At 41.4% G+C, this 17,095-nt stretch overlaps 1 protein-coding gene across 1 annotated transcript; it reads left to right on the forward strand.

Moving 5' to 3' along the window:
* Positions 1 to 3,347: 3,347 nt before the first annotated feature.
* Positions 3,348 to 4,139, forward strand: LOC110927839 (cysteine-rich repeat secretory protein 38). Its single transcript, XM_022171208.2, has one exon. It carries the CDS (start codon positions 3,348 to 3,350, stop codon positions 4,068 to 4,070), a length of 723 nt encoding a protein of 240 aa, XP_022026900.1. The 3' UTR covers positions 4,071 to 4,139.
* Positions 4,140 to 17,095: the final 12,956 nt, after the last annotated feature.

Raw genomic sequence — 17,095 nt, forward strand, 5'->3', positions numbered from 1 at the left:
AACAAGCCCAAAAGCACATATATGAGGAAAACATAAAAAAGAAATTATAAGAGACAATGACAAACTAATGGAATTGAAATATTATCAGATAGTGAGAGTATATTTTTAACATAGGGATAAACCATAACTTGCTGAAAATATAACTTCTTTTATTTAGGTAACTAATAGCCACTTCATTTAAGCCTTCAGTGCTCCATAGATGGCTTCTAATAGCTTCGCATCAAGTTACCTGAAACGCGTTTTAAAATATTTTATCATCAAGAAATACTTGCGAGTACATACTATTTTGTACAAAAATATAATGTTATACTTTACAGCATCAAGAGTTTTTATATTTGTTTATATCTACCAATTTCTCAAACTGTATTGCTACTGGCGCACAATTTCCCCCGTCTTGTGGTTATGCTACCATTGGCTAACTCTTTGTCAAAGGTAACGAGTGTCAAGTAATGTATACAAAACCCCACATATCGATAGTAATTGTAGAATACAAAAATTTAATCACTGTAATTATAACTGATAAGCATTTAGGGTTTTGTAAAGCATTTTAAATATAAATGTATCACAAAAATGTGATAAAAAGAATAATGACTCATAAACTGTGAGAAAAAGAGAATGTCTCACATTGTAAACTTAGGTTTTTCTACAGGCTTTCTGGTGATATTTTTTAATTATTTTCTTGAGTTCCTATTAAAAATATATAATGCATGCGTGTTACTATAATAACACAATTCAACTTTGTCAATACGTCATGAGACAGAACCCCAACTTAGTTTACAAAACATAGCCTTTTCCAGATTGGTTGATAGGGTATCGAATTAGTGATCAGGGGTTAAAACGCTTACACCGGGGCAGAGCTTCGTGATTTTAGGGGATTGGGGCTTTAATTTTCGTTCAGAATTATAGAGAGAAAGAAACGATTGTGAGCGAGTTGGGACTGTGGCTGAACTGCTCAATTTATAGGTGTTTTCGAAGTCTCTCGCGCCCCGCGACACACATGTTGGACAAAGAGAAATAACAATCGATTACAACTTTTAGTATTTATTAAATGCATGATAGAAAAAAATTGTAAAACGTTACATTTTTTTAAATGTGTTGAGCACCTAGGAAATATGTTGCTAGAAATAAAATATTTATTTAATTAAGATTATGAGGGTAACTAACCAATACTTATTCTGAGTGGCTTGAGTAAAGAAACTTTTGGTTCATAGCATTATAATTACAATTTGGTGTGTAATTTTAAGGTTTGGTAACGATACGTTGTTTGATGGAGGGGGTATTGGCTTTTGTTTTTCCTTAGGAGCGAATTTAGATAATGAAATGTTTCTAACTTTTATGAGACATTTTTAGGAGCCTTTGTATTTGATCCTAATCCATATAATGAAATGTTTCCAACTTTTATGAAAAGTTACAAGTTGTTGTAAATAAAGATGATTATGATAGGGAAGGTCAACCTTTATTACTTCTCTTTATTTAAGGCTCTGAACCAATCTTTATTTAAGGCTCCGAACCAAGTTATTCTTGGATTGGAAGCTTTAATTAAAATGTTTTTATGGGCGGTTCTTGGAACGGAAAAAAACTTCATTGGGTGGCATGGGATCGGGTGGCTTCACCTATAATGTTTGGTGGTCTCGGCTTTAATAGGTTAAGGAATCTAACATCGATTTGTTGTCGAAATGGCTTTGGAGATATAGGAATAAGCCTAATAATCTTTGGAAATTGGTGGTCGACGCTTTACATAACTCCAAGAGTTGTTGGTCGCCACTTCCGGTTAACAATTCCTCAACAGGTGTTTGGAAGAACATTGTGAATTCGCTCGCTAAAGTCAAAGTCTCGGGCCTTTCATTTACGCATATGCTTAAAGGTGTGGTGGGGGATGGGTCGACCATCAGACTTTGGCTTGACCCATGGCTTTGTAATGTTCCATTAAAAGAGAGATTCCATAATCTCTTTAAGCTGGAGACTGAAAAGAAATGCAAGGTGGTGGAGCGATATAATACAGAGGCGAACAATTTTATGGGGTTATGGAAGTGGTCAAGGCAACCTAGTTCACCCGTTGAGCTATGCAAATGGACAGACTTTATTGGGCTGCTGGATGGGGTTCGAATATACAATAGAGGGGATCGATGGGAATGGTTAGGTGGCAAAAACTCGGACTTTTCTGTCAGTTCTGTTAGAAAATTTCTGCGAAGCAATTCAGATTTCAGCAGCATGTTTGTCTTTGATTGGTGTAAGTGGGTTCCAAAAAACTGCAATATTTTATTTGGAGAGCGGTCCAAAATTGAATCCCGACGGTTTATGCGCTTATGGCCAGAAATTGTTTCAATGGAGATCTTTCTTGCGGGTTATGCAGCTCTGAACCTGAATCTGTGGAGCACTTATTGTGTTCTAGTTACTATGCCAATATGGTTTAGAGCTTTATTAGCACTTGGTGCAAGGTGGGTCCAATCTTTGTCTTTTCTGTGAAAGACATGGTGAATCTCCATGAGCATATGAGCCTAAGGAATAATGCTAAAAGAGTTTTTAAAGGTATTATTATGGTAGCATGTTGGGTCCTATGAAAGACGCGGAACGACAAAAGGTTCTTGAACTCGGAGGTTAAAGTCGAAAAGATCGCTCAAGATATAAAGTCCCTTGGGTATTTATGGTATAGAAATAAATCGAAAGATAGAATGATATCATGGGAGAGATGGTGTAAATTTGATATAATGTAATCGTTGGTTTCTTTTTCTGTGGCTGCCCCTGTGTTTGCGGGTGTGCGATGTGAATAAAATTTACTGTTAAAAAAATGGAAGGAACCTTTGTTTCATCAGAGCCGGGGGTTAGCTCGAGTAAGGTAAGCTATCATTGATTTCGTCTACATCGACCATTTCAAAAGAAGGCATTTTAGCAAAAATTGCTAATAATATATCATTAAGTTGACAAAAGCTGACTTAGTAATATGCCTCAAAACGATTCAAACTATGGCTTTTATAACAAACACAATTTTAGTCTAACCTAATTAATGTAGACAACTCAAACAAGTATTTTATTAAATATAAAACAATAAATCATATGCTAGTTTAATTTGCCACAGATTGACTTATTACATGTGCCACAAATTGACAAAGTTATATCTGGGTTTTGAGAAGAATTAGCATTATGTTACACTTTCATAAGATCTTACCATTAAAAACCCAACAGAAGGTTGAAAACATCATAAGTTGAAAAGGTCTAACCTTTTACAATTGACCATGTATTACTTCTTAGGTTACGATGTTCGCCACCCAATAAATAGAGCATGCATACCCTACAACATCACCCACTTATAACAAATCATACATACTCATCATTCTTCATACAACAAGATGTCTTCATCCTTCAACATCGGTGTCCTTTTGTTATTTCTCTTTGTCCAAATGGTTATTGGGGCTAACCCTCTCTACCACTTTTGTTCCACAAATTCTGGTAACTTTACACCTTATAGTCCTTATGATCAAAGCCTGAACAAACTCCTAGGTAACTTGCACTACAAAACCCCTCCAAATGGCTTTGGAATGAGCTCCGCGGGTCCATACCAAGCTCAAACCTTTGGTCTGTCTTTGTGTCAGGGTGACGTGTCAAGCGAAGTCTGCGCTTCTTGTTTTGTTAACGCTAGTGCTGAAATTCGCAAACGTTGTCCAAACAACAAGGCTGCAACCATATGGTATGACCAATGCCTCTTGAAATATTCTAGTAGTAACTTCTTTGGTCAAATAGACAACGAGTTTAAGTTTTACTTGCTCAACATAAACAATGTAAGTGATCCAACGTTCTTTAACCTGGAAGCCAAGAGATTGTTGACCAGTTTGTCGAACACAGCGTACGCTGACCCAAGAATGTACGCGGCTGGAGTTATAGACCTCGAAGGTTCAAAGAAGCTTTATGGGCTGGTTCAATGCACTAGGGATCTTTCAAGTGGAAACTGCAAGACTTGTTTAGATAATGCGATCAGTGATCTCCCAAGTTGTTGTGATGGGAAAGAAGGTGGGAGGGTTGTTGGTGGGAGTTGTAACATTAGATACGAGACTTACCCATTTGTAAATGCTTAATTAATCTTGTTGTTTAATAATATTCTCAACGATAAAATAGAATAAAAGTGTAATCAAATCTTTGTAACATTATTTGTTGTTCCCTGACGACGGGGTAGCCCAAAGACAAATAAAATTATTAATATGCAAAGGGCTTAAAAGGTTGAAAGGTTCATCGGATGAAAAGCTGCATAATGAGTGAATCGAGGAACAGTAACTAGTCATGTCCACCAACTCATCTCACCAACTCACAAAGTCAGAGCAGGTCTGTACAGGCACACCCTATTAACCAGGGGTCCAAAGCCTTGAACCCCAAAAGGGGAAACCCTCCATAAGCAAACAGGTTCCGCTAGTATGGTCCATACCATTTCGAGAGGTGTCTTCCACTATAAGAAGACAGCTCAAAGACACTTCCTGGACATTCCAAAAAAGCAGAGATTCCTTAATCTCTTGTCATTCAAGAGTTCTTTGTCACCTCCAAATAACTCCTCATCAAATTCATCTCATTTGCTTTCTTTTCTGAATTCGAGCTAGTCTCGAAGAAAGAACTTCAAAGCAAATATCTCAATCATACTAGTGAACCTCCTTCCACGTTTTGCAAACGTGGAGGGACCCCGCGACCTGCGTTAGGCAAAACTGAACCCTTCAGCCCTTTTGCCTGACCAGCTAAGCTACCATCCTTGGTCCCGTGTTTGTTGCATCAACAAGTTGGCGCCCACCGTGGGGCTACGCCGCTATTTCTCCTCAAAAGAGACCTGGTACGTGTAGCTCCTTTCATTCAAAATCACCATGTCAGAAAGTGGATCTCCGGGGGAGGTGAACCAGGTTCCTAACACCTCTACCCCGGGAAGTGGTCAAGCTCACACAGCAATAACAACGCCTTTTTCAACTCCGGGGAGTACACCCGAGTTCCTTACCTTTAACACACCGACCCCGTCCAGATCCGGAGCTCCGTCTCCCAACGTCGGTGTGTCCGACACTCCTACACGCGTTGAACTCACCCCCGAGGGGGTCGCCAATAACTTCCTTGAGCTAAGATCACTCCTTAACCAACATGTGAACAGAGAAAGGGAAAAAGGTATAAGGATTCGTCTAGACTATGACGAACCTGAGCCGACGTTGTCTCCTGGACCACCTCTACCACCCTTCGTTACAAGAGGGGAAGCTGGTCCCAGCAACCCTTCAAACTTTCACCCTTATTTGTCTACTATGACAAACCCCACTGTTCATCCCGTTCTTTCTTCCCAACCAACCGCTAGTGGTACTCCTCTGGGACACGAGTTAACCCTCGACCAACTCCTACAATCCCCAGTGACTAGTTGTCCCACTTCTCTGAATACCACATGGGAGCAAGCCCTGTCCGTGCTCCCTTTAGCACGAAGTGCTGTTGCCAGCACCCCTCTTGGGGTAAGTTGCTCGGTTGGTCCTGGAAGCCTTCAAGGTTTCAATTTCGTGCCCAATGTGATGTCTCAGATGATGGCCCACTTCCCTTGGCAGCACTTCATCAATCAAGTGCTGGCCACCCAGGGAAACCAAGGCAATAATAACAACGGAGGCACGAGACCTGAAGAGGACTTGGCTAAACCTTACAAGCCAAGCAACCTTTCATGCTTTTCAAGACAGATAGCTGATTATGACTTCCAGTCAAAAATCAAAATGCCTGCCCACATCAAAACGTATGATGGGACTGAAGATCCAGAAGATCATCTTCAAATCTTTACTGGTGCTGCTCGAATAGAAAAATGGTCGAATGCTGAATGTTGCCTAATGTTCATGCAAACCCTCATTGGGTCCGCTAGAATTTGGTTCAACGACCTTCCTGCTCAAAGCATTCGAAGCTTTGATGATCTCAGCAGAGGTTTCCTGGCAAACTTCTCCCAACAAAGGAGATACGTCAAAGACGCGACTGTAATCTTCCAAATAAAACAACGAGATGACGAAAGCCTACGAGCATTCATTGAACGGTACAAAAAAGAAGGGCTAACCTACGTAGGGGCTGATGAGAAAATGAGGGTTGCCGGTTTTATGAACGCCATAACCTCTAAGTATCTCACACGAGATTTCAACAAATCTCTACCCAAAACCTTGGAGGAAGCCCTTGAAAGAGCCGAGGCTCACATCCGAGGAGAAGAAGCTGTTGATATCAAGGAACAAAGGAAAAGGGGTTCTGGTTGGCGAAGTAGCAGTCCAGCTAGAAAAAGAGGCAACTTCAACTCTTACGACAGACGCCCAAAGGGTTCAGACCCTCGAAGGGTTGAAGGGCGTAACCCTTCAAGCAGAGATAAAAACATGAGTTTCACTCCTCTCACCAAAACCCCTCAGGAGATCCTGGCAACGGAAGAGGTCAAGCAAAACTTCAGACCTCCCAGGCCTCTTCCCAAAAGTCGGAAAAACGAGAACTCCACTCAGTTCTGTGAATTCCATGAAGAAAAGGGACATCACACCAATGATTGCTTCCAACTGAAAAAGAGAATTGAAGAGGCTGTCAAGTCGGGAGAACTTGCCCACTTGGTAAAAGGAGTCCGAGACAAGATGGCTGAAAGCAAAGGAAAGGAAGTAAACATGGTGTACTCTGATGACAAGGCCCCTTACAAGAAACAACGCCTGGAAGCTTGGGAACTTCAGTGTGTCTGCTTCCCCCCAACAAAGAAGGACCCACTACCTGGCCCTCTTGTGGTCGAAGCCCTCGTGGGGACCTTACAAACATGCAAAGCATACATAGACACAGGAGCAGCCACTGAAATCATGTTCGAAAAATTCTTTAACCGATTAAGCAATGAGGAGCGTTCAAGGCTTCAACCCTCCGGGACTTCCATAAAAGGTATCGCTGATATAACCTTGAAGCCTTTGGGCCAAATAACTCTTAACGTATGTTTCAGGGAAGGTTTAAAGGAAAGGACTCGATCACTAACCTTCGTGGTTATCAATATCCCTTCCAACTATGATGTGATCATAGGGAGGCCCGGACAGTGTGCATTTTACATGGCTGTATCTGTTGGCCATGGCACTGTCAAGTTCCCCACTGAGAGAGGGATTGCAACCCTTCAACCCTCACAGGAAGCTTACCTAATTGAAGGAGAAAGCTCGAATGACGAGAAAGACAAACAAGGGTTAGTCATCAACCCCAAGTACCCTGAACAACGAATAAGGGTCAACCCCAACCTTTCTCAAGAGACTCTTTCATACCTTGAGAAGCTGCTAAAACATCACAGCGATGTATTCGCTTGGTCCCCCGAGGATATGACCGGAATCCCTCGAAACATTGCTGAACATGAGTTAAGAATACCACCAAATATCAAGCCAGTGGTGCAAAAGAAAAGAAGCCTGGCACCCGAAAGAAGCCTAGCAGCTTGCCAAGAGGTTGAAAAACTTGTATCAGCTGGCATTCTTCGAGAAGTTAAGTACCAGTCATGGATTGCTAATCCTGTTATGGTTCGAAAACCTGATAACTCTTGGAGAATGTGTATAGATTTCAAAGATCTTAACAAGGCTTGTCCTAAAGATTGTTACCCACTCCCAGAAATTGATCTCAAGGTTGATTCACTCACGGGATACCCGTTCAAATGCTTTCTCGATGCATACAAAGGCTATCATCAGATCCTCATGAAAAAAGAAGACGAAGAAAAGACGGCTTTCCACACCGACAAGGGCATTTTCTGCTACCAAAAAATGCCTTTTGGCCTCAAGAACGCTGGAGCCACTTACCAACGGCTCGTCGATAAAGCCTTCGAAAGCCAAATTGGAAGAAACATGGAAGCTTATGTTGATGACCTGGTGATCAAAAGCAAAACGGAATACCAGATGCTTGATGACATCCAAGAGACCTTCAAGAATCTTAGAAAAATCAACATGAAGCTTAACCCGGAAAAATGTTCGTTTGGGTTTGATGAAGGAAAATTCTTGGGTCATATTGTGGGAAAGCAAAGCATCAAGGCCAACCCCAACAAAGTAAAGGCTGTTCTCGAAGCTAAACCGCCAAGAACCAAGAAGGAGGTTGAAAGCTTGAATGGGAAGCTTGCAGCCTTGAAACGTTTTACATCAAAACTGGCCGAAAGATCTCTACCATTCTACAAAACGCTCAAGAATTGTTCAGATAAGAAAGATTTCAGATGGACCGATGAGGCTGAGGAAGCTTTTAATCAAATGAAGCAGCACCTTGCTTCACTGCCAGATATCGCAGCACCAGAAACCGGGGAGCTCATATCGGTGTACCTCTCAGTCGCCGATGAAGCCATCAGTGCCGTCCTAACCATTGAAAGGGATAAGGCTCAGGTACCCGTCTATTTTTTCAGCAAAACTTTAAAACTGGCTGAAACCAAATATCCTCCCCTTGAAAAATTAGCTCTAGCCTTGGTCCAAACAGCCAGAAGGCTTAGAAGGTACTTCCAAGCAAATCCTATACAAGTGGTCACTGACCAACCCGTTAAGAACGTGCTTGAAAAACCTGAAAACTCGGGAAGATTGGCAAAATGGGCAGTGGAACTAGGTGAACATAACATCACCTATGTCCCACGAAAAGCAATCAAAGCTCAGGTTTTGGCTGACTTCCTATTAGAAATCCCAAGCCAAAAGACTGAGGAAGTAAACACCACAACCACTGAACCCTCCAACCCTGAAGCCTGGAAACTGTTCACAGACGGGGCTTCAAGCGTTGAAGGGTCAGGAGCTGGTATAATCTTAATCAACCCTGAAGGGCTAGAATTCACATATGCTCTTCGTTTCAACTTTCAGACCACCAATAACGAGGCTGAATACGAAGCACTGATTGCTGGTCTCCGGTTAGCCAAAGAAATGAAAGTCAACAAGCTTGAAGTGTTCACTGATTCACTACTAGTATCAAGCCAAGTCAATGACAGCTACGTTGCCAAAGAGCCCAACATGAGAAGGTACAAAGAAAAATCCAAGGAATTAATGAACACCTTTCAAGCATGCAACATCAAACAAATTCCAAGATCCCAAAACAAAAAGGCAGATGCCTTAAGCAAATTAGCGTCCCTCACATTCGCCCACCTCACAAAAAAGGTGTTGGTTGAAGTGTTGAAGGCTCGCTCAATTGATGAATTGGAAGTACAAGATGTGGTCACCGAGGAAGGTCCAAATTGGATGACTCCCATAAAGAAGTTCCTTCAAAACAATGAACTACCCAATGACCAAATGGAAGCTGAAAGGGTAAAGATCAAAGCAAGACAATATGTGTTGCAAGGAGAAATCCTCTATAAAAAAGGATACCTTGCACCATTACTAAGGTGTGTGGGCCCTGAACAAAGCAAATATTTGGTCAAAGAAGTGCATGAAGGAATATGTGGAGCTCATTTTGGAGCTAGATCGGTGGTTGCAAAGCTCATGAATTTGGGATATTTCTGGCCTTCAATGCATCGTGACACCGCTGAGCAACTAAAGAAATGCGATGCCTGCCAAATCCACTCACCGATACCAAAAAGTCCCAAACACGACTTGGTCCCCATAACCTCAGCATGGCCATTCCATAAATGGGGAATGGACATTGTCGGTCCATTCCCTCCAAGCAAAGGGGGAGTAAAATTCCTATTGGTAGCAATCGACTACTTCAGCAAATGGCCAGAGGTTAAACCCCTTGCCAAAATCACAGGAAAACAAGTCATAGACTTTGTTTGGGAGAATATCATATGTCGCTATGGGTTACCGGGGGTAATTGTCACCGATAATGGGAAACAATTCGCCGAGAAACCCTTCAGCCTTTGGTGCAAGGAGTACAGGATCAACCAAATCTTCAGCTCAGTGGCCTACCCGCAATCAAATGGCCAGGTTGAAAGAACCAACAGAAGTATTGTAGAGGGCATCAAGACAAGATTGGGGAGATATGAAAGTAATTGGCTGGAAGAATTGCCTAGCGTTTTATGGGCAATCAGAACGACGGAAAAAACAAGTCACAAAAAGACACCTTATAGCTTGGTATTCGGATCCGAAGCCGTAATCCCAGCTGAAATAGGAGTTGTAACCCGACGAGTTGTCAACATGGATCCCAATGTAAACACACAAGAGACCATGTTGAACTTGCAACTCCTAGAAGAAGCCCGGGATCAAGCAGCAATACAAGAAGCCAAGTACAAACAAAGGATGGAGACCTATTACAACAAAAAGGTCAAGAACGAAAGATTCAAGCCAGGGGACCTAGTCCTCAGAAACAATGAAGCCAGCAAAAAGGAAAACCAAGGGAAACTAGGCCCAAAATGGGAAGGTCCTTACACCATCCTCGAAGCACACAAGGGCGGATCCTATAAGCTGGCAGATTCAGAAGGCAAAAGGCTTCCAAGGCACTGGAACGGAAAAACCCTTAGAAGGTTTTATGTTTAGAAAGTTTGGTTTGTAGCAAAACAAAAACCTTTTGTAAAAGCAAATGTTGCTTGAATGAATGAAGTTACTTTATCAAACTTGTCTTTCTATCCTAATATCAGGTTGAGAACCTAGCAAAAAACTCCATGGCAAGGGCCATGTAAGGGGATGAGCTCCCAGGCCATATCGCTCAATAGGTTCAAGGGTTGAATGGACCTATATAAGGGGTGAGTTCCTAAATCAATACAACTCCATGAGACTTATCAAAGAAAAACAATAGTGTCTCATAGACAGGTTTGAACAGCCTACACCAATCGTTCCTTAAGTCTAAAAAAAAAAAAAAAATGTACCCAATAAACAGACTTACGAAATCAAACAAATCACAACGAAATAAAAGAAAAGGATAGATACTACGTCTTGATGATAAACACTAAGGCAAAGTGACTGCAGCACTGAACCCTTTAAAGTGTAAAAAACATAAAGACAAAGTAAACAAAGACAAGGCAAGAAAATAAATACACAAGCCTACCAACCAAACACACAAACCAAATCAGAAGCTACCCAGCGTTCAACCAACAGATACTTAGCTTGAAAGGTTAAAGGCTTCAACCCGGCAGCAATCATACAAAAAAGCTTGAAGGGTTGAAACCCCACAAAACAAACCAAGCAAGTAAAATAAACAAAAACACCAAACCATCATGTCATAGTCAGAAAGGCCATAAAAGACCTTCATTAGATAAGTCAAAGCAAGCCCTAGTGACTTGCAGATAAAACTAGTGTCCAACGGCCATAAAGGCCTAACCAACCATAGGAACCTTAAGGGTTCCCAAAACCTAAACATTGTTTAAAATATTACAAAACATTAAAGTGTTTGCTAAGAAAGCTACGAATAAATGTCAGTTGCCAGAGGGCTTAGAACCTTCACCCTTAGACTTTTTGGCTTTCTTGGTCTTCTTCGCCTTCACACCTTCTTCACCACCAACTGCAGAGGTTTCCAAACCAGCATCTTTCGAGGTTTCAGGCAGACTCGAAAGGGTATCATCACTGTCCCCAGAGTAGGACCTCTTCCTTGACAAAGAGCCCAAAACCTCAGCACAAACCTTCTCATTCAACCCTTCAGGCTTCAATCCCTGTAAAACAGACAAAGGCTTGCCAAAACAGGAAGATACCTCATGAATGTAAGGGTAGGTTAGCCTCTCCATCTGCTCAACAGAAGCTTTGAAAACATCAGAAGCCTCGGGGCGAAACATGGGTGATTTCTCCAAAGGTTGCCCAGATTCATGAAGTTTATAGCCAGCAGTAAGGCCCTGATGCTTCCCCAGGTTCAGCAGCTTTGTGTAAACATCACCAAGGGCAGAGTTAAATTCCTTAGAGTGCAAAAGATAAGTCACAACCTGCTGAAACCCATGCTCGATCAACCACTGATTATCCGCAGTCACCTGACCAACAGAAGCCTTCAACCCCTCCTTTTCTTCACGAAAAGCCTTCTGTTGGACAGACAAGGCCTCTCGATCAGCCTTCAACTTCAGCAAATTAGCTTCGAAGCTCTTCTTCAAGTCACCCATCTCAATGGCATGCATCTTCTTCAGATCCTCAGTCTCCTTCTTCCAAGCTGCCTCCTTCTCTGCAAACCCAGCCACTTCCTTCTTCATCGATGCAAGGGAGGATTTCATTTTGTCTTTCTTTTTAGAAAAATCTTCATACTCCCGCATCCTTTGGCGAAAGCGTGTAATCCCTTGGGGAAGCATGGCTGCAAGGTTGCAAGTAGTTAAAACCATGCGAGATAACATAGTGTCATCATCCATCTCAGCAATAGTTTCACGAACGGAGGGAGGAGCAAGATGACTAAGAGCATCCTCGCAAACAGCAGCATCCTTAAAAGAGTCATCATTCTTAACCAACCAAGTAGGCACATAAGTGCCCTCAGGGTTCAACCCTTCAACGTCCCTGCTCGACGATTCTTGAACAGGGGTAGCAACACCCTTCTTCCCTCGAACCTTCTTACCACGCACAACTAATTCCTTCTCCTTCTCAACCTCTGCCTCAGCCTGATCCTCAGAAACCTCGATGTCATCACTCAAATCCACTGGCTCAGTGGAAGTGGATTGAGGAGTAGCCTTCAGTAAGCGACGAGATAACCGGCGAGTTGAAGGCTTGGGAACATTGGACTTGGTAAAACCCTTCACATTTTCAACACTGACATAACCCGAGCCCTCAAACCTTTGCTCAGAGGTCCTCACAACAACATTTTCACCCGGAACAGTCGGAGCATCTTCAAAAACCACATCGGACGTATCGTCACTCTTGATGAAGTCCAAAGCAGACATAACTGCCAAAAAACAAATAAAGAAAATAAGTCACAAACAAAGTAAGACGAAAAGGCATAGGGGAGAAAATGCATACCAAGGCCATTTCTCATCAACACCGGATCCCGATCAACTTTTGCCCAAATATTACTAACCCCTAAAAGCACTAACAAATGTTCGGGAAAAGGACGAACCCTGGAAGGGCACCCCCGAATGGCTGAAAGAAAGGCATCATTTAATTCAGACTCGGAAGGCTCCGGATCGTTGAGAACAGCATCCGGATGCCTCCACACCATTTTGAAAGGAATGATGGATTCAGAAACCCAGAAAAACGTATTCTTCCATGATCCAAGGGTCGTAACCATGGAGGAAACAAGACAAGTTTCAACCTTTGTGTTCTCGAAAGTAAACCAATCACCATTTTTGGCTAACCGGAAGAACCTCCGAAAGAGTAACAATGAAGGATCATAACCTAAAGCACGACACAGCACTTCAAAGTGCAAAACCCTAGCCATTCCTTTCGGATGTACTTGCCCAAAAGACACTCGATAATACTCAAGCACATTTAGAACAAAAAACGAAAAAGGGTAACGAAGATTAGACCACTCAAAATGCCGACAATACAAAGCAATAAAACCAGGAATCGGTTTGTCAATGGAAGCATCGCAAGCAGGGGCGGTTGGATTAAACTGTTTATCAATACCATGTTCAAGACAAAACAGGTCTACCTCCTCTTGTGTCAATCGAGAAAATGACCTCGCTAAATCCTTAAGGGCACCCATGATCGGAAAAAGTAAAAGTGAAAATGGAGAAGAAACTAACCTGAGAAGAGGAAAACGGTGAATGATTGCAAAGAAAGTGAAGAAACTTTACAATAGTTAAAACAAATAAGAGAGTAAAGTAGGGGCATTAAAGGTAAATAAGTAATTTCTGCCAATCCGCCGCCTGACACATGTCAAATCAACTGTCAAATCGATTAAAATTCAAAATTCAAAAAGTAACCGCCTCAAACCCTTCAAGCCTCCAAACAACGAACCCTTGAAGCCTTTACAAGACATGCGTAAAAGTCAGAAGTCTTTGAGCATAATACCCCAAAAACCTCTGACTTGGGGGGCTGACGACGGGGGTAGCCCAAAGACAAATAAAATTATTAATATGCAAAGGGCTTAAAAGGTTGAAAGGTTCATCGGATGAAAAGCTGTATAATGAGTGAATCGAGGAACAGTAACTAGTCATGTCCACCAACTCATCTCACCAACTCACAAAGTCAGAGCAGGTCTGTACAGGCACACCCTATTAACCAGGGGTCCAAAGCCTTGAACCCCAAAAGGGGAAACCCTCCATAAGCAAACAGGTTCCGCTAGTATGGTCCATACCATTTCGAGAGGTGTCTTCCACTATAAGAAGACAGCTCAAAGACACTTCCTGGACATTCCAAAAAAGCAGAGATTCCTTAATCTCTTGTCATTCAAGAGTTCTTTGTCACCTCCAAATAACTCCTCATCAAATTCATCTCATTTGCTTTCTTTTCTGAATTCGAGCTAGTCTCGAAGAAAGAACTTCAAAGCAAATATCTCAATCATACTAGTGAACCTCCTTCCACGTTTTGCACACGTGGAGGGACCCCGCGACCTGCGTTAGGCAAAACTGAACCCTTCAGCCCTTTTGCCTGACCAGCTAAGCTACCATCCTTGGTCCCGTGTTTGTTGCATCAACATTCCCTAAAATATTCTTGTATGATTGTATGATAACAAAATAGGATCGACATTTTCCTTGAACTCTTTTCTTTGAACGGAAAGGTGTCACAATTTTTTGGGTGCGAGACACCCCACACACCCCCCTCCCTTATTGTGGAGGCCCGTCGCCCCTCTCCGGCCAGACGTGAGAGTCTTAACCGTGCCCCAGCTGGCATCAGAGAGTGACTGGCGTCCAGGGAAACAATTTCATCTCTATTTGTATAAACATCATGGATTAACTTGGTCTAGTGACTTTATCTATGAAGCTGTCATCCGTTATGTTTGATCTTTCCATAAGAATTTGAATACTATTTTTGACATCAGACCATCAAATATTTATTCATCAGCTACAGATAAGGCCGCCTTGGAGCCACAAAAGGATTTCTACAATGTGTGACCTGAGGTTATGGGTTCAAGTTAATGAAACACCTTTTGTACAAATACATCATAAAAATGCATACATCTAGCTCAAGTGGCCCGAAACCCAGGACCACGCAAATGTGGGAGCCTTGTCTACTGGGTTTGCCTTTTTCATAATGCTATAGACATGAGGACTTTTGGAAATATTAATAGGGATGAGCATACACCTGTTAACTAATCCATAACCGTATTAATCAACATAACTGAACCAATAAAAAAACTAACGATTCCGCAAAGTTTTTCTTTAAATCGATTATTTGTGCCAAAAATTAAACAAGAATTTGGATCAACATCAATTTGTCAAGTTAAAGAATAAACATTATAAAAAATTTGATTAACAAGATTTTTGAGCAAACTCGATGATCAAGAATAAGATATGCTGTAAAGTCGATTATCTATTCATTTTAATAATTTATGGCACTTTTCTTTTTTCTTTCTTTTTTTTTTCAATGTTTTTTTATTTCAAAGATAGTTTTTTTTTAACAAAAAACTAGCTTAAAATTTGAAGTTAGTGATAAGGAAGAAATTTCTATAACAAACATAAATGAAAAAAATATATATATAAAAGACAGCTAGTGCACGGGAATGAGTACAAGTTTTGATATCCATTAAATGAGAAATATGTAATCTTAGTCTTAGGCCACTTGTAATCGAGCCTTATATAGTGCCCTTGACCACCATCAAGCCTTGTAGCGTCGGGTACACCATATACTTCTGCTACGTGTCGTATAACCCTACATTTATAAGGGATATGGGGCTTGACCACTACAGATGATCTTATTTTAGATCTAAAACTCAAGTTCATGTATCACTACTTGATGACGGGGTAGCCCGAGACCAAATAAAATGACCAAGTATGTAAACACCTAAAAAGTTAAAAGGTTCAACGCTTGAAAAAGCTGAGGAGATGGAGTAAAGTAACACGGGAACAGTGAACAAGTCACATCCCCAAACAGTCTCACCAACCACAGCCGTAAAAGCAATGCAGGTCCACAGAGTACACGCTATTATCCGGGGGTCAAAAGGCTTCAACCCCCGAAAGGGTAAGCCCCTCACTGCAAGCTGGTTCACTAGTCAAATGAATACTCCTTTGGGACATGTCTTTGCCTATATAATGACACTTCATTCATTAACAAAGACATCTCGGATCAGATTTATTCTCTCAAAAAACTCTGGTCCTTCACATCGTATATTCACTTCACTCAAAGTGTCCCTCATTCACGTTGACATTACTCTTATTCTTTCTGTTCCTCAATCCTTTTCTGAATAATATTTCAGAATTGGATCTTCAAACAAGAAATATAAACTAGTGAACCTCCTTCCACGTCTTGCAAACGTGGGGGGACCCCACGACCTGCATTAGGTAAGGTTAAACCCTTTAACCGTTCTGCCTAACCACCGTTGCTACTGTCCTCGGTCTATACTTTGTTGTCTCAACAAGTTGGCACCCACCGTGGGCTACGCCGCTATTTCTCCTCAAAAAGACCTAGTAGTGTAGCTCTTCTCTCTCAAAGTTGTCATGTCTGAAAGTGGATCCCCAGGTGAAGTGAACCAGATACCAAACTGATGCGTGTTAGTGTATATATGTTTTTAGATATATATTTAAGCCCTTTTTACACTTTTAGCCAAGTTTTAAATTTATAAAACACGATATTTACTAACACTAAGCACACATATGGGCAAGTGCACCCATCGTGGACGTAGTATAGTGTTGGTAAGATACCGAGGTCGTCCAAGGACACAAGAGCTTTTAATACCGGTTTATCCTCAACGTCTAATCAAATCAAAAAGGTTAGAAGAATGTTTTAAACTAAGAAAAATAAAAACTAACTAAATGCTGAAAATAAAAATAAAATAAAAACAGATAGACAAGATGAATCACTTGGTTCCGACACGTGTATTAGTATAACCTTTGATTATTTTCGCACTTTTGCACTTGTTTAAGAGATTATCTTAGTTATTGTAATAGGCCCCTCTTTTGAAGGCGACGTTACCCTCAACCCAGTAGTTTGAGTCAGCAAGGATACAATCCTAAAGGGTCGGATTATTGAAAGATAATGAATTAAGTTATTAATGCAAATTATGGTAGACCCCGCTTTTGGCGGTGATGTTACCCTCGGCTAAGTAGTCTGAGTCAGCAGGGATACAGTCCTAAATAGCCGGGTTATAGTATTAATAGTAGTTAACTTATGAGGGGGTCAAAGAGTTTGGATCCCCGCCATCCAATACCTATGGGCATTGAAGGAGATCCTACTAAATTTGACCCAGGTCC

Source organism: Helianthus annuus, chromosome 3, assembly GCF_002127325.2.
Source record: "Helianthus annuus cultivar XRQ/B chromosome 3, HanXRQr2.0-SUNRISE, whole genome shotgun sequence".
In the NCBI taxonomy this organism is placed as follows: Eukaryota; Viridiplantae; Streptophyta; class Magnoliopsida; order Asterales; family Asteraceae; genus Helianthus; species Helianthus annuus.